At 40.6% G+C, this 19,099-nt stretch overlaps 1 protein-coding gene across 1 annotated transcript; it reads left to right on the top strand.

The window, feature by feature from the left end:
* The first annotated feature begins 361 nt into the window (after positions 1-361).
* LOC142766926 (uncharacterized) lies at positions 362-14,584 on the top strand. Its single transcript, XM_075868121.1, has 10 exons — positions 362-470; positions 3,176-3,261; positions 6,278-6,316; positions 6,947-6,979; positions 7,676-7,775; positions 9,416-9,528; positions 10,526-10,573; positions 11,176-11,211; positions 12,348-12,486; positions 14,488-14,584. Exons 1-10 carry the CDS (start codon positions 404-406, stop codon positions 14,499-14,501), a joined length of 675 nt encoding a protein of 224 aa, XP_075724236.1. The 5' UTR covers positions 362-403; the 3' UTR covers positions 14,502-14,584.
* The last annotated feature ends 4,515 nt before the right edge of the window (positions 14,585-19,099 follow it).

Raw genomic sequence — 19,099 nt, 5'->3', positions numbered from 1 at the left:
GATTTTACGCACACCGTAAGCAAGCTTAGCTTGTTCCTTATTCAACTACATTCTTTCGATGAAAGCACGTCTCCCGATTGTTTTATGTGTAGTTCCCGTATATCACAGTGAGTGCACGTGTTATCGTGACATTTAAAGTCACATTTTTCATCACACATGAAGAGCGCTTGTAAGGGCATAAGATAAGCCTCACTGACGCAAAGCAATGATAAGGATATGACAGAGCACATAACGTCTGGGACAGGAACGTGTTACTCCTAGGCTCTTTATAGATATTACAGTATGACGTAATCTTGTGTCCTTTGCGATCCCTATAAAAATACCGTCTCAAGAACGGTCAGTCAGACGCATTAAAATCTCATCGAGGCTTTTCTGCCTTCAGCTGCACATCGTTAGCCCAGCTATGAAGTTCTCGCGGGTATTCCTCCTGGTCTGTTTCCTGACTGCCCAATGTTGTAATCAGGCTAGTGGTATGTATACATTGTTCTGCTTCAAATACAGTACCTTCCAAACTTTCGTTCAGGTATACGTTACGCAAGTCAGTTTTCTGAACAATAACCGTAGCACAGTTAGGGTAAGTTACCTCGTCTTTGGGTTCAATTATTTCACATCAATAATTACAATGTAATGAGTTTGCGTTTATGCTGTTTTGCCACTGGTGTTCAGTAAAATGTTTTAAATTTTTCTGTTATTACTCTGTCAGCTACCCTCCACTATATGATACTTATTCAGTAATATGTTATCTACCCACTCATTATTGCAATGCACAACCATTCGAGGATGTCGTAAAGCTGTATAAGTAAATAAATAAACTTTTTTCTACAAGCATTATTCCTTCAATTTATTCCACAATTGTTATTTTACCACCACCTCAATATACATAGATAATCTTGCGTTATTTTGACACTTGTCTGTAAAAAGCGCTTCGTGGCGTCTGAGAAAAGAGCTTTTTTCTTTAGCATGGCCATTTTCATGTGAACCAAGGTGATTTCTTCTCACGGCAAACTTAAATCAATCATATCTTGCCATAAATGAGTCCGTTCTAGGAAATATTTCTTTAAAACTAGGTTATTCCCAGGTCAGGACTAAAGTTATTTATTACACACGATATCCTTTGGAATTAACACATATACTCACAGAGAATCGAATAATGTTTCGGGGAGTCACATCATAAACTAAACAGAGAATGGTTTGCCTAAACTTGACTCTTTCACTCTGAGGTGATTGCTCGTACGCTGATTAAACCTCGCGGTGTTAAAATTCAGTTACCATACAGAAAGGGCAACTTTATGTTGTCAATTTGTATAGATGGGCGTTAACCAAATTTACCCAGATATAACTCTTTAAAATAACTTGCGAAAATTGAGGAGGATGGGCTTCGAAGGAACACAAAAAATGGCAGCATATCCACGGAGTGAATGATGGAGAGTGGGGCGAAGCATTCGTCCATCCATGCGTCCGTCTGTGTGACCGTCCATGCGTCTGTTTGTGCGCCCGTCCCTGCGTTCTTTCATGCATCCGCCCCTGCGTCCGTTCATGCGTCCATCCATGCATCTGTTTGTGTGTCCGTTCGTTCATCTATTCAACACTCCAAGTCCCACCATCTCGCATCTTTTTATCATATATTCCCCATATAGAAGCACCGCCATCCAGCGGACATTCCAAGGACTAAACGAGAGGTGGCACACGCACACTTTCTTACGGCCTGCGCTTTGGGTCCACTTCCCACCTTTAACCACCTCGAGTTCATGGTATATTCTAGTTCACTGTATTCATGGCACTGCGACCAAACGCTCGCTAAACCTTTCGAAAACCAAGGAGGTTACGCCCAGCGAGTATAACGTAGCAACCTTTCCCTGTCAGATAGGGCTCAATTTACATGCCAATGGCTGCTAATGAGAAATGAGAGACAGGAGAATTCGGCTTTTACTTTCTTATGGCTTGCGCTTCGTATCTACTTCTCATTTTTAACCACCTTGAGTTCATTCATGGTATATACAAGTTCATTGTATTCATGGCACTGCGGCTCAACGCTCGCTAAACCTTTCTAAAGCTAAGGAGGTTACACCCAGCGAGTATAATGTAGCATCCCTTTCTTGTCCGATAGTGCTCAATGTACATGCCAATGGCTGCTAATGGGGATCGCAGCGTGTGCGTTGACTAAAAGCCGAATGCTCATGTCTCTCATTCCCCATTAGCAGCCATTGGCATGTACATTGAGCACTATTTTTTATTGTTAAACAACGCACAGAAGAAATCTCTCACTGGCACCACCTTGGAGGTCAAGTGTTATATCTATTTCGGGTATGTGCCACTGGTGGTTACATACGAGGGACGCCCAAGCCACGCCACAAGGAGCTTCGCCCCTAAAATATTCTGAAAGGTCTAGCAAACAAACTCTAGTTACCTTTTTTATTGATTTCATTATTTACTTATAATTCCACAACATAATGATGAATTTAAGTTAACTGTTGCATTTTCGCTGACAACAAAGACAAACTTACAAACATGTCTGAAAGCCTTTTTTGTAATGCGTACCATTGTAACTGAACCATCTCTCAGTCATCGCCAAGATTCGTTCAGTACTTTCCTCCACAGAGTCACGAATGACAAGAGTGTTCTTAACTAGACAGTGGCCAAGCTGCCTGTACTAGCGTTACCTTTCCACCATGTCGCGCTGAAATAGCTGCAGCCACCATCACCAAATCATGGATGACTGCTTCCTCCAAAGGTACAAGAGGCTTGCCTCTATGCGAATTTCAGCTGCTAGGCATGCAACATTCACTGAAGTTGACGCATGACTTAGTCGTATTGCAGATATTTCGCTCCAGATGGGTGTGTTTTATTGTTGAAATATTCTTGGTATGCAGCCAATGAAGTAGATTCTAGTGAATTCAAAAACATAATGCCCACTGTGTACAGTATTTTTAATTTTTATATGCCTCTAAGTACAATTCAAGGTGTTGTATTGATTAGCAGGATTATTAGCCTGTGAAACCCCTGGGAAAACATAAATGGTGCTAGGCGTAACAGTTTTGCATTTTTCAAGTATACTCAAAATTTTGCTGTGCATTAGCTGTAGTTATATTGACAATATCTGTTTGAATCATATATCTCGCTTCCATTTTTTTCATAGTGTAGTATGCAATATTGAGGAATGTTAATACCTTTGCAGGTGATGAGACTTCAGAAAAAGATAGTGGCTATGACACGGAGAACTGCATTGAAATCACGCTCCCGAACATTTTGCAGCTCGGTGAGGTGAGGCTAAAACTTTTTTGTAAGCGACACATGAGCAATATAGGCATCACGTCCTCATCATACATGTGTAATATCAGTTCGCCCATTTTGCAAACGTTTTATTATCAAGTATCCAATCTTGATAAAATATTAGCGAATGACTTCACGATGAATTCACTGGTATTACAAGTAGCATGAAGATGTAAACTGGGGCGTTACATAACAATACACCATTAAACACGACGCAATATGTTCCACCACTAATAATTATGCAGCGTTTGTTAGGTGAATTGTTTCGCAATAGAGAGTGTAATGTGATGCGCCAACCGAAAGATTTAGCATATGTCACTAGTATCTAGCTTGAATAACAAATTACTTTTATACAACCATCGTGTTCATAAATTTAGCCTTAGCACTCGTTTCAGTTCAGACACGGCACAACGTAATTCTGAATGTAGGAATTTTTTTAACTTGTCACGGATCTTTTATTCAGTACAATACAGTGCGAGTAAAAAGTTGATATAATACAGAAGGATGTCCCAAAGTAAAAACTGTCAGGGGGACCTCCTGTGAATTCATGTATATAATATGGAACAAAGATTGGCAACTAAGGAAAAAACAGCAAGCGAATAAAACAAAATGAACGTAAAGAAAATTATTATGGAAACTTATGGTAGTTCAAAATATTTACATGTGAGTGATAAAACAGGAGATGACTAATTGGATTAAATGACTATAACATAACATATATATCACTAACTTATACAGTGTCACTTCAGAACCTATACACGTACACATAGATGCATATAACCGTATTTGAACACACACACACACACACACACACACACACACACACACACACACACACACACACACACACACACACACACACACACACACACACACACATATATATATATATATATATATGTGTGTGTTATATTATTATTATATATATATATATATATATATATATATATATATATAATGAGATATAACAGACAGTAATGCCAAGGACTGTACAGGGGAAGTTATTAAAACCAATGGAATGTAAATAAGAAGAAAGAAAAGTTTTCACACTCGTTGTTTGGCTTATAGATGGCGCTGACTGTCGCTCCTACTTCTAAATTCACAGATAAACCCAAAAAAGTGGATGGAGGGAGGGCCGCTGTGATAGCTCAGTGGTTAGAGCATCGAACGCGTAATTCGAAGGTCGCAGGTTCGATTCCTCCTCACAGTTGGTAATTTTTTCATCCACTTTTCTTTCTTCTTATTTACATTTCATTGGTTTTAATAACTTCCCCTGTACATTCCTTGGCATTACTGTCTGTTATATCTCATTAATATTGTGTTAAAACACGGAAAAACGAGCCCTTAGGTATACACTTCTTTCCCTTATATATATATATATATATATATATATTCAGGTGTCGCATGTTGTTAGTAAGAACTGTTTTAGATGCCACCGGAAACAATGTAATGAGGGGCTTGATTTAATAATTGATGGTAGTGAGTTCCAGAAAGAAATTGCAGAAAACAATGCTGTCATTTTGCCGTAGTTAGTGCTTACTTTTGGAAGCAGAAGGTTACTATTTTCAGAAAACCGTGTGTTATTGGTATTGTGGAGATGTGTGAGGGCAAGTATGTCAGTGTGAATGTCAAAGACTCTACTTCTGGATAATAAAATTTCAAGTTTGAGTTGAAAGGTGCAAATGAATGGTAGAATTTCGGGAATGCTAAAGAGGGGTGCTGCTGATGCTGTGTAGGAACTATGTGTGATAATTCGGACTGCTCTTTTCTGAAGGTGAATGAAAGATGTTTGGTGTGTGGCGTAGGTATTGGCCCAGGATAAAATGCAGTAGGTTAGGTGACTGTTAATGAAAGCATAGTAAAGTGATTTTAAAATGTGTTGTTGAAAACAATGCCTTGTGCGAATGAGTATGCGGATGCCAAAAGCAGTTTTCTTGAGGACAGAATTCACGTGAATGTTATATTTGTGTTGAGGGTCTAATGTGACACCTAGAAAAGTAGTGAACTTTGATGGGGTGGTGACGCAGTTATCAATGTCTCTTTTGGGTGAAATTGTAACGCTTTTTTGGGAAGAGTGAAATAACATAAAAGTAGTTTTAACAGGGTTGATTTTCATTAGGTTATTTTGCACCATGAAACAAGTTTCGTGACATCAGTGTTTAATTTTACTGTTAGATTGTTAAGATCTTTGTCACTAGAAAATATCGTGGTATCGTCAGCATAAAGGATGCAGTCAGATGAGTTAAGTGACGATGGTAGGTCGTTAATGTAGATAAAAAACGTAAGAGGTCCCAGAATTGAGCCTTGAGAAACTCCCTGGGTAGTTATTTTTGGTGAGAATAAAACACCGCCATAATTGACAAGCTGGGTTCTGTTAGCGAGGCAGCTTTGTAAAAGAGCTAAAGTAGGCCCAGAGATTCCCAAGAAATTAAGTTTAGCATACAAAATAGCGTGGTTTATAGTGTCAAAGGCTTTAGTTAAATCTCTAAATAACGCCCCTGCCCAGAGCCCCTTATCGATGGACTGTTTTATGCTATCTGTTAGTTTAATTAGTGCTAATTCGGTAGAAAACTTAGCACGAAAACCAAGCTGCTTATGTGACAAAAGGTTAAATGTTGTACATAAGCGTTCAATTAAATTGAATGCTTATGTAGGAATTGAACGCTTATAACGCTGAATGTAGGAATTGCACGCTTATAAGGTACTCTATCAAGCAAGTACGATCTAAGAATAATTTTTTTCTTTTTCTGCCACCGTAGATATATTTTTCATTACCGTTCCCTTGCAAAAGCTACCCATTTGCGGTGGCTGCTTTCCAAATGTAGGAAATGCACAACTAGGAAAATATAAAGTGCCAAAAATTTTTCACTGCATCACCTGTAGTTAGGTTCTTCTGAACACATAAATTACCTTCCCGTGTTATCTGATACGAAATTAGAGTATAACTGAGCACATTTTCATTCCCTGCATTTTACGTTTTTTAATCCACTTTTACATTTTATTACAGTGCCTTGGAGATAACCTACACGTCTGCAAGGGAGAAAAGGTAGGTACTCATAAAATACTACTATAATGTTTACAATTGCCGTTGTGAAATCTGAAAAAATAACATATGAATTTTAGCAGAAACTATAATAACTATGTGAACCTAGTGGTACGCTGGTCACGAAGAAGCAGATTGTTCTTTAGCGTATGTAAGCAGACACCAAGTGGCTCTTGTGAGTTAGTTCAAGAAACAGTTGCGATTGAAGACGACAAAGGAATTAATCAACATGAGTTTGCACAGTAGCCTAAATTACATTTGACTTGTTCTTAACAGGCTCTGAAAGTATCCGCATGCGCGACAGTCTTCGGTCTTCTAATAACCAAAAATTTTAATAGTAGATTGCACGTCATTTAAGGTAAATGTTCAAGAGTACATGGACGATTGAACGAATGAAAAGCTATTTGAACATGTAGTGTCATATAAGCCAATGTTTTAACAAATGACTTTGTTTTTTCTTCAATGAAGTAAGAATTCTTGTCTTCGAGAATCAAAGAGCACTTGTCGCAATGCTGCATGTAGTGCCCCACCACCGCACAGGAATTTCTAACAACCACATCAAGATATAGCAAACTTATTTTTATTTATGATTTTTATTAAGTCAGTTTCTAAAGCGGAAACAATGCTTTACAGACTCTCACTGAGGGCGTCTTGTCTCTGGCAAACGTAAGTCTCACTTTTTGTTTTCGCTCATCTTGTAAGTCTGAAATGTGTGGCGCAAAATGTCTGCAGATGATAAACAGTTCATAATACTACAACCTGGACAGAAGTAGACCTTATAGGCTGACTAACCTATTTAATTCGTAGGTACAGTAGCGGCGATCACTATCTTTTAATATTTCAGGGCTTTCTTCAACGTGGAACCTGCTACTTCCCGAAAACGAGTGTCAAGCGCAGTTCGATTACCTTCAATAAAAAAAGATACTTGGCTGATGAAGGCATTTCTTTCAAAGCCCTACTTTACGTTACCTAAATATAGTATGCTCGTAAAGGTTAGAAAAGTAAACAAAAGCCCCTTTTGAAAAAATTTTAAATAAACGGTTTCGTCATAAAGGATTCGCAATCGCCCAAACTCTCTTTGATGTATTCTGTGTAATCAATCGCTAGTATAAAGTGCCAGTACTGGGTAGGTGTGCTTTCAAACAGATGAAAACACAGAAAGATCAGAACCTCCACGCCTGTGACAAGTAATTAACGTAGTTTACGATGCCGGTGTCTTGGAATATTCTAGCTATGGTTGGCTTTATGTGTGAGTGTGATTATACAGTCTTTGAAAATAATGCCTAAGCACTTAAATATAGGCAATAAATGATTATTCAGAGGAAATAACAATGAAGAGCCCATAAAGTGATTTTTTTCCAGTGCACGGTCAGTGGCGTAGTGAAGAACCTGAGTCCCGTGAGAGCCTTACTCACCATCAGAGATCTGCTAGTTGCCCTTCTCGGAAAACTTATACCACCACGTGAGTTGAACAAATGTGACATATATTTTTGAAAATTTGTCAACAGAGTAGTATTAAAATTACAGACACGAAAGTTGTGGCAAGCAAGACAGAATCGGTAGACAGTTTTGGAGAACTCTACTCGCGTATTATTTCCGATAGCCGGTTGCTTGTTAGCGGAAATTGAGTGTTAAGTATTTCAGCTTCCACCATAAATAATAATGATGTTCAACAGTAACTGCCAATTTCAAAGAGATTTCTTTCTGAGTCCAAGCGAGAGGCGATACCCTTGATTCTTTTACAAGCATATTTGGTCGATCTCTCACTTCTGGTTGTAAGAGTTTCCATGAAAAAAATTTCAGAAAAATACAATCACTTTTTTTGTTCAAGTTAGTGGTTATGTCTTTAATTATGACATCAAAGCGTGATTTAGACAATACAGGGACAATTTATTCTAATGATGATTGCGAAAATAATACCTTGACATCATAGGGACATTGTGAAGAGGTGGGTTGCTGCGACAATTGTTAAGGAAATACCAACTAGTCATTTATTTTCTACGTAGTCTCTGATATGTGCTTGAAGAGCGCGTGGAACACAAAGTGACACCTTGTCAAAGAATTAGGACCATTTTGGTCATAGTGATATGTGGCGTTTAACGTCTCAAAGCCATCACATGATAACAAGATACGCCGTTGTGGGAGACTCTGGAAATTCAGAGCCCCTGGAAATCTTTAACGTGCACCTAAATCTGACCACAAGGGCCTACAGCAATTTCGCCTCCATCAATAATGCAGCCGCTGAAGCCGTGATTTGATCCCATGAACTGTGGGTTAGCAACCGAGTACTTTAGCCACTAGACCACTATGGCGGGCAGGACAGCTATGACAATATTTAATTTGGCCACGTTGGTTGGGTAAATGCTCTTGAAACTTCTAATTTTTCATCGTCCTTTGATTCGTTCATAGCAAAATGTACTTGATGGCATATCCCAAAACAAGCGGGCATAAGAAAAAGTAGCTGAGTTGATAGAAGAGCATTGACTACCAACATTGGGATGAAGTCAGTGCTACTGCAACCGCCTGGCCAGGAGGCAGAGGGTGCTAACCCCACCCTTAGCTACGTGAATACCCCTAGCTTATTCACACGATAAATGTCATTTATATACCGACTGCTTAATTTCATTGATACAATAACTGCTTGATGATTTGTTCAATTCTTGCGTAATTCGAATGTATAATTATTCTGATGAATTGCCTGGCTAAATTTACTCCTATAAATTTTGTGGGATCTGTGCACATACATGCATTAACATGCGCCAGACATCCAGTGTTCATCTAAATTTTTTACCTTTTGTTCTCTTTTCGTGTTCATGGCCTTTTGTTACGTTGTTCAGTTCCCCCTGGCCGAAGGCCTAAACGTATACCGGAAGTTTGGAGCCAATAAACAAATAATCACGAGAATAATTTTTAGAGAGTTCAAAAATCATGACTTGGCGCTAACTTGAGTCGAAACTTCTTCATTTGGTGGTCTTACCGGGTGTTAGATATGTCACAAACTTGAAGTCTTAGCAAGTATGAGCAGTCATTGTCGGAACTTCTCTTAGTTCGCATGCGTCCACTTTCACTCTCAAGACGAATAAATAATTTCTATATTTTCAGTTGGCACCTTTCTAAACTCAATTGAATTCTTCGGTCTACTTTCAAGCAACAACATTGAGGACAATGTCTGTCACGGAGAAGTAAAAATTACAGTTCCCAATAGCCTCGGTAAAGTAAGTATAATTTATTTAAACCTAATTTACATTACTATTGCAATACTATTGCAAATTCGTAATACTCTTGTAATACTATTGCAATAATATTGCAAATCTATTGCAATACTGTGCAACAGATTTCTCATATATTGTAAGGCTGCAAGGCAGTTAAGAAAATAGCAGTCCAGTGAGGCGAACTAGCCAAGAACGTGGAAGAGAGCCATTCTGACTAGCTCCAATCTCCTGGACTCAATTGGGCGGTTCAGTAAGTTCTCGAAGCTATATGATCTCAAGTCTCTTTCTTGGCCACGGTGATGTCAAATCCCTGGATATGAACCTACACAATGAAGTTGTCCCAACCATCAAGCGATGAGTTATTGCGCAGAAAGCAAATTTCTCGATATTTCAAAATAAGTATGTTTGGTTTAAAAATTGAATAATTGTGGTTGAGTGCCAAGATTATTGTATGGATTTTTTACTAGCGAAGTCAACCTGTATTCTCAACATTTTTCACATAACGCTGTCGGCTTAACCGCCACATTTCGCCAATGTTCTCGTACAAAAATTCTCTGCCAGCTTCGACTAATTGAGTACAATTTGAGCATGCGGGTCAGCTGGCTTTCACGCGTAGCAAGCTTGAAATGTAATTTTCGGATTGAAAATGCCATTTTCATTGCCAAGGAAGCAAAGAAGCAGAAATTAACTAAATTTTGAATAGAAAACTGTCGCGTTAGAAGAAAAAGACAGCCTCTAAGTTTGCTCCACCAAAAGCTTGGCAAAAAAGGAGTGATATACATCAAGCAATGGTCTATGACGTGCGATCACGCAATAAAATCGATGCTTTGATGACAACTGCAGCAATTCAAGTTTACTAATCATTACATAACGTTCGCCGCTATAGACGCGTTAAGAGTTATAAGTACTATAGAACACTTCTGCTTTTTTATTCTCCTTAAGCGCAAATAAATGCTGCGGGCTAGTTTTATCAGTTGTTACATGTTTCTGCTTTTTACAGTGCGTCGACGATACACTCAAGCTATGTAAAGAAGGAGAGACGATTGACGTGAGTATTCTTTTATGTGGCTCCATACTACTTCGTAAATTGACCACACAATTGTTCTAGAATATCAACTCATGAAGGGGTTTGTTACGGGGCTTTAGTAATTTCGAGTTATAGAGTTGTGGTTCTTCGTAGTGTGATTTTTGGTTAATCCTGTATTTGAAAAGGCGTAGTATATTAGGTTGTGCTTACGCGATATAAAATGAACTGACTATTTTACATTGTAAGATACCCCTAGGCAAGTGCTTGTTTGGCATTTGTGGTAGTCTATTCACATTGCACCTAAATTCAAGAAGAAATAAGGAAATAGCGAAGATTGCGCCTGAATACATTAGTGTTGCATGCCAAAAAGAACTATGCAAAAATAAAGGGACTCCTGGCACGGCTGAGCACGAAATAAAGCAATAAGACAGTTGAAAATTGGTGTAAATTCTGATAAGACAATTGCCAATTGGAGAAAACAAACTCCAATATTTTTACCCTTTGTTTTTGTTCACTACACTGTCTATAAGTAGAATTTACACAATGAATTGAAATAAAGAGATTACAAAGTATCTTCGTTGACTGGAATAACCTTTCCGCTGTGATCATTTTCCTACTTTCAGATTTCTCTTGTAGAATCTCTTGGTAAAACTGTCGGGGTAAGTCGGAATGCTTAGTTATATACCGTCTTTTTTGTTTTGGTCTCATTTGAGTTATTAGAGTACCAGTCGTCATGAGGTAAATGGTGCTGAGTTTTACCAGGTACGGTAATAGACTACGTACTTATGGGAATCAAGACACTTCTGCCCTTTATTGAATGAGATAAGTTTCAAAAGCTGCAGAGCATGTTAGATGGTCAAGGTTGTTTGGAAATGTGAAACGTAGTGCAGAAGACAGCCGAACAAAAGAAGGCGCGTGGTTCCGCTGAAACGCTAACGTAATGTAAAAAAAAACAAACTAGCACTATCTTATCTGGAATTCTGCCCGCTCCACTGATCTGTTTAATTATCGACAGGAAAAGTACGCTGAGACTGCTGTACTGATCAGGCTCATGACAAGTTTTTGTTTACACAACCGGTAGTCTCTTTTTTCGAGGCATCTCGTTAGTTTGTCATGAACCCTGCCAATAAAACATGAGAGAGGATTATATAACAATAGAGGGTTTTCAAATGGGGGCCTAAAATACTTGGAGCCCCCCAAAAATAGCATCGAGGCCACTGCACATGCGAAAAGCCCAAACCACGGTTGCGTTTTAGGTTGGGGACGCTAGTTCACGAGTTTGGCGGGAGCCCCAAAGCCTGTCCCAGAAGCTTTGACACGCAGAAACGTAACGGCACGCACTGAAGTGACGGCTCTCGTCCTGTATTAGAATGACCAAAGATTGGTTTAGTGTCCAAACAAAGCATTGCAGACCCCATCAGAAAACCCTTGGCTCCTGCTAAACCTAAAGCATGCATACGCAATGGGCTTTGGGATTCCAAATTTTGGGGCCCCTATTCGAAAACTCCTTAAAAAGAAATATTGAACATCGTAAGGAAAAAACAACTCAAGATGTAACAATGGTGAGATGCCTAAAACAAACAAAGCAAGACTTAAATTGAGACACGTATTCGTGACCCCAATTTAAGTCATTTATTGGGTCTGACTTATCTGAATATTGCCTCTTAATATTGGCAGAAGCTTAACTTTAAAGAAGTAAAAGATTCCTTTACAAGTGATTTATTTATCACAAAAAATAAGTAATAATTTTTCTATTCTTTTTTTTCTTTTTTTCGTGATATATTTTGGTAAGCAGTGCCTCGTCAAAGACCTGCTCACCAACACGCCACAGGATACAGTTAGCGGTCTTCTGTGTGACGTCGCAAGACTTTTGTCCTCCGTTCTGGGACAAGTTCCCGGCGGTGGCCTTTTGAGCAAATCGGTAGAGAACATCTGTAAGTATAGCGTGGGCTGATTCCGTTTCTGCAGGAGTTGTAGAACGTGCGCGCATGAAAAAGGTGAAACTCATAGAAAAAAAACTTCATGCGAAATACGTGAAAAGCCCTATAGGTCTATACGGTGACAGTTTTAAATATAGCGATCTAAAATTGGGTCATGTTTCGTTTAGGGGCAAGAAATGTAATACCACGCATCACATTTGAATTTGTTGGTATGAAGAATAGTTGCTGTTGCTTAATTATTTTTTCCAAGTCTCCGTGCTATGTGTGACTGCCTTGGAGGCTAATATTAGTGGATGAATTGGATGGATTCATATGGCATTACCCTCATAAAAGTTGCTGCAGGCGCCACCTGCTGAAACAGAAGTCGGTACTTTGTGAATACCAGAAACAAGGCTTTCGTTCATGAACTGTCAAGTCTGTTTTATACTTTGAGTGATTATTTAAATTTTGCGTCTCGATTGTCATCTGACGGAAGAATATCCTGCAACGAGTGGTGCAGCCTACGCTTGGTGTTGGGTGACATAGTGCTTAAACATAAAAGCACAGCATCTAGTGAAGGTGGTGATAATGACGTAGTTGGGAGCAATATATGCAGCGTTTCCTTCGAAACGTTGTCGCTGCATAAATGGGTATGAAAGAAACGAGGAAAAAAAACATTCATTTGATGTTCTGTGCAAAAAAATCGGTGAATAGTATTCTGGAGGTGCTGCGTTGCCTCGAGCGTGCAGCGGAGGTGAACGAGCGCATCAAGTCACGTCACACGTCAGACACAAGTGCCATCTGGCAGTTTTTTTTTTTTTAGAAAACAAAGCGCGTGACGCCCGTCTCAGAGGTGATAAGGTGTAGAACACAAGGCGAAGGCTAGGTGCCAACACCATCTCGCCCTAGCAATGCGTTAGAAACATTCGCCTGTTCGTGCAAACGTTGCATGTTCAGCACAGCATGATAAGCGCTACGGCCCTTAAAATTACCTATGTATGTTTTTTCTAGTCAAAGACGCACATGCAGAATATATACCGCTGTATAAATGGGTATGAAAGAAACGAGAAACAAAAACTGCATGTGGTCAGGAGAAAAGCCCAAAGTCTTCATATTGAGCGTCCTATATATTTCAACCACAGAAGACTGGCAGCAGCCGATCATTTGTATATAGTAGAATGGTTATAGGCCCAATTCCCAGGAACGACAAGGCTTTGCAGACTGGAACTGCCTAGGGCTGAGGCAAATTACTGGGGATCAATAAAGGGCACATCCATCGCTTTCACTGTTGTATCTGAAGGGAGTGAAGCCTGACGAGAGGGAGACAATTTGCAGTGCTAGGTGGGCCAGAAGGTGGTCTGGTGTAGCGAGTTGATCCTGGTAGAAAAGAGGTAAGAACGAGAAGAGGGTGAAGCTCAGTAGAGGATAACATATAGTGGGATTCGAGAATGCGTAGTGTGGAGAGGAAGAACGATTAGCAATCATTGTTGAAAAGTTTAGGGTTTCTCCTACGTTCGCCTCGCGCTCCTTCCGGAGTGTTCGGCAATGGTCGAAGTAAATGTGATGCCACGAGGCTTTCTCTTCCGGCAGCATTGTGTGACGGCGGATCAGTTCAAGATGCACGTATTTTTTTCCCTTCGTTTCACAATGTTTCATAACTACCAATATCAATAACAACGATCACAATGGCATTATTTCAGAAAAGTGTATGAGTTCGAGCTTTTTGGTAGGGCTTCATCCTAAGAAGCACTACCGATGGTATTACTATCAATATTTTACTACTAGTAATGCTAATGCAGCAAAAGTATCTAATTACTTATGTTTGAGAAACTTGGCTTAATTTTAGGACCCGTGGAAAAACGCACTTTTCTCCGTTCAATCATTCCTCATCGCGATGATAATGTATGTGACATAAGTCCACCTTTTTTTTCTGATATTCTTCAACATTGCAATCTATACGGCTGACAACATTCGACAGCGTCCAGACTTTAACCGTGTTCTCCCCTTCCGTTTCAGGCAAGTCCAATTAACTACTGCAAGCCCCGCTGTCAAGCTGGCCTGCTTTAACGTCTTACACAAAGTTTTTTGCCAATAAAAATTACCAACAAAACTATTTCTCGGTTTACTGTCACATTAGTAAAACGCTTCTTTCACGAATGCAACAAAAATATGGGCTTACATTTTGCTTTAAGGAACACTATTTACAAGAAATCGGGTATTGTTCCAAAAGCATTTTAGACCAGCAGATGTGGCGCCGTGATTGGAGCCTATATAAGTGGGCAACAAAGTGATATTGAAGTTCTCACTTAAGAGAACATCATGCAGTCTAGAACAGCGAAATAAATTGTGAGAATGTTGCTTTCAAAAAACTGCAGGCCTGTCCACAGGACCAGCTTATTTGAGAAGGCAACGCAAAACTTGCAGACGAGTGGAAGATGAAGGCAACAGAATATATATATATATATATATATATATATATATATATATATATATATATATATATATATATATATATATATATATATATATATATGTATATATATATATATAGAGAGAGAGAGAGAGTGAGAGAGACAGAGAGAGAGAAACAGTGATGCTGTGTTCGGGTGAAATTATCCGCAATGATGTAGACGCGCACACGAAGTGAAGTAGTTTTGTTGACGTTTCGGCCACGGGTCCGGCTTTCATAAGAATACAGTGCGTGGCATGAGTGCTGTTTATATAAATGTGCATATCAATAAAGCGAAAATACGAAAACTGTCATGAAGTGTGACATATGGGAATACATAAATGCATGTCACTCGATTTGAAGGGCACCTGATACACGTGTAAAAAAATTGTCTCAACGCGCGAGCCGTCATCTTCGATAGCGCGGTACAGATTCCGATGAGCGAAAATGAATTAGTTCAACGCTGTACGGTAGCAGACGGCGAGGAAGTATGGGTGTCAGACTGCATAAAAAATAGCCACAGCAATCGAAATTGACATTCTTTGTAACTGAATTATCAGAAAATATGTGCCCTCATTACCTCCCACAAATCACCCTCTTAGCGTCAACCTGGTGGCGCATTGTATACTTTCATAGGTTGTTTATAGAATCGTGTTTAACCCGTGCGTGTTGAAAACATTTTTTTCGCCGTCTGTCTGCACTGGCACTTTCATGTTTTATAGCTAAAGTCTTCGATACCCGTTCTTATTGGTCTCTAGGACATACCGTGGCACCGCCTACGTGATGACGTCACTCAAAGGATGCTGGGTTAATTTTGTCCGCTAGAACACTACATTTCTTGCACTTTTGCTGTGCACACCGTGCGTCCTTCTCTTTGTTTTGCAGCTCAATGCTTAAAGACACACTAAAGGCAACTATTAAGTCGACGTTGATTGTTGAAAAGGCAGTGCAGAAACCTCGTTGTGTTACTTTTGGGGCAAGAAAGTGCCTATTTCGAATAAAAATCACTTTTAGTGGTCCACATTGCGTTAGCGCACTTCAAATTACTCACCTCAAGAAGTGGACCAACCGGACCGTCTCACGTCACTGTTTCCGTGCACAACACTGCCCGGCTTTACTGCGCTAGTCGCAGCAGACCGAAAGCAGTGGTAGCCACAGCAACAACAACGGCCATTGATCAATTTCCCACCATTGGCTCCAAGATCGCAGACGTTTTTTTTTTTATTCAACTGCACTCCACTGGATCACACCACCTGTCCAGTGTAACTACGCGAAAATTGAATTTTCGAACCATTCGCGTCACTCCTCATAGCAACGTCCTGAGGTTATTTTTTCATGAATCAAACAGAAACGAATAGGCAGCATTTTATTGCGTCGTGGGTACACTGACGGTTTTTGTTTTGTGCAAATAGATCGATTACTCGTGAATAACTGTAGGTGGTCTGTCTGGTGTCATCGGGATCATTTTGAGAATGTCCTACTGGGGTGCCTGTGTTGTTCATTTTCCTCAGTGTTTTGGTATGTAGGGCACTGTTGTTGATAATATTGTCGTTTTAGATGTTGTCATACATCGAGCTTCCACTGTGACGTAAATTGTTATTTGACTCTAGTGTCCCTTTAAAGAAGCGGTAAGACATGATAATACGGGCAAGGAAACTAAGAATTGGTGCTCCCGGTGGCACTCTCGTGTCTAATTTGCATAGTAAAATTGCGACTAAGAACCGGTGCAGCCATGGGGGACGATGCAAGTGGTGTCGTGAAAGCAAAGCTGCCGTACTCCACAACTACGCATCTTATCTGGGACGTCAAAACGATCGCAGCGCTGGCCTCTCTAGCGGAGGCCCTCGCGGCCAATACTGAGCGGCGTCAGCGTTGCCTTGGCCGGCAGGGTGAAAAAGGAATGCGGAGCGAATGCGAAACGCATCAGGGGATAAAAGACAGCGATAGTGAGTGGAACAGGTGACAATGTCAGTGACTGGACGAAATACTCCGCAGTAGCAATCTACGGTACCAGCGTAATGCACATCGTCATGCACCAGTTATTGTGAAACGCACCCACGCGGGGTACTCTGTGGTCTCCCGAACAAGAATCGCCGTATTCAGCGTGGCATGGCCGGTTTGCGAGGAAGTCGCGCTAAGATCTGTCTTCGATGGTTCATGTGAAAGGGGCTGGACGAAATTTCCCGCCCCACTCACGGTTCTCACAGGTTTGTCCACTCAATGTAAACCGTGAATTATCGGCGTCAGACTTAGGAACCGCGAACAGCGGAGCGCATGGCCCAGTGATTAGCGACGGTATGGTGCACTCCGTCCAGTCATCGCCATTGACGGGTGCGAACATATGGTTCGGCAGCAGTGTGTGATCCTTTTGTTGTGCGCTATCTTTGTTTGCGTTCTAGAAATGATATGGTGATGATAGGGACTTACGCGGGCGTTCTGAGTGCTTTGGTTGTTTCACTTTCATTTTAGTTTTCGATGCATTTGTTTCAAATATTAAAACTTTAACAGAAGAGAAAACATTGCACTGTAGGGGAATCATGCAGTGCTACCACTCCAAATATGCACAGGGGAGCTCTTTATGGTGATGAGTGGAAAGTGAACACAGCACCTTCTTTAATGCTTGCGGCAGGCAATCCATCTACCCTTCGTGTTTCTTTTTACGCCGATAGTATTATCTACAAAGAGTCTGAACTAATTTAAATGCCAAGCATTTCTCAGCGAACTTCGGCGACATTGAGCGTATCTATCTATCTATCTATCTATCTATCTATCTATCTATCTATCTATCTATCTATCTATCTATCTATCTATCTATCTATCTATCTATCTATCTATCTATCTATCTATCTATCTATCTATCTATCTATCTATCTATCTATCTAGCCACCTACGACTTTTAGCTCTCATGGCCGTTTCGATAATGGTATCAATTCCAAACTTGGTATGGCATAACACAACTGTATGAAGAATATATTTGACTAGTCATAACGTGAAAATCATGAAATGCCTGTCATGAATGCCATGATTTACATTTCATGGTTCTGCATCTCTTGCGGTGGTTTCATTCACATGGCATGTTGCAAAACTGGTGGGGTGAGGCATAATTGCATGGCGAACACAAGAGACAGCCTAACATGAAAACATGACATGCGTGTCATGTAACGAAATGACTACATGCCACGCTCATGATGAGCTCGTGGCCGTTTCACTAGCGTCACATATAACAAATTTGGTATTACGGGACGTGAATGGATGACGAAGGAACGATACTGGTGCAAACATGATAAACATAAGATGCGTGTCATGAACATGACTACATGCTACGCTTATGATGCGCTCGCGGCCGTTTCGCTAGCTTCACATGTACCAAACTTGGTATTACGCGACGCGAACGGTCGACATAGGTAAATGACACATCCAAACATGATAATCACGACATGCGTGTCATGCAGCAACATGACTACGTGCATCACTGATGACGCGCTCGCGGCCATTTCGCTAGCTTCACATATGCCGAATTCGGTATTACGTCACACCAAGGGATGATGAAAGTATGTGACTGGTGCAAACATGACAATCATGAGATCCGTGTATTGTGAGAATATGACTACATGCCACAGTCAAGGCGCCAATACATTTCGACGTGACGCGGTGCGCGTGCTCGCCGGCGTTTATTTCGTCGCGTCACGCTGGAGTCGCCACACCAGGCGCAAGTGCTGCCATATACTCGCAGCGGCGCGCCGCGCTGCGTCGCTTTGACGCATGCGCGTTTCAGCGCGTCCGGCGTCCCTTCGTCACGAAAAGAGGGAGGCGCAGTGTTGTCTGGGTAAGGCAGTGGCACGAAACGCAGCATGTCGCGTTTCGCACCGGTTGCCGTCGGGCCGCGCCGACGGACGCTGGTCTCGCATGGCGTCAGCCTATAGCATTCTCACGTTTTGCTAACGTAGCGTCGCTGTGCCCAGCGTGCGCGTGCGTCAACGCTACATCGGAGTATATTGGGCCCTTCATGATGCACTCGCGGCCATTTCACTAGCTCCACATATACCATATTTATTATTTATTTATTTACAGTACCTCAAAGGCCCCAATGAAGGGGTTTTACATATTAAATATTACATATTTGGTGTTGCGGGACGTCAATAGATGACAAAATATATGACTGGTGCAAACACGATAATC

Source organism: Rhipicephalus microplus, chromosome 7, assembly GCF_043290135.1.
Source record: "Rhipicephalus microplus isolate Deutch F79 chromosome 7, USDA_Rmic, whole genome shotgun sequence".
In the NCBI taxonomy this organism is placed as follows: Eukaryota; Metazoa; Arthropoda; class Arachnida; order Ixodida; family Ixodidae; genus Rhipicephalus; species Rhipicephalus microplus.
Note: the sequence above shows the minus strand (reverse complement) of the source record. Positions and strands in the feature narration are given on the sequence as shown.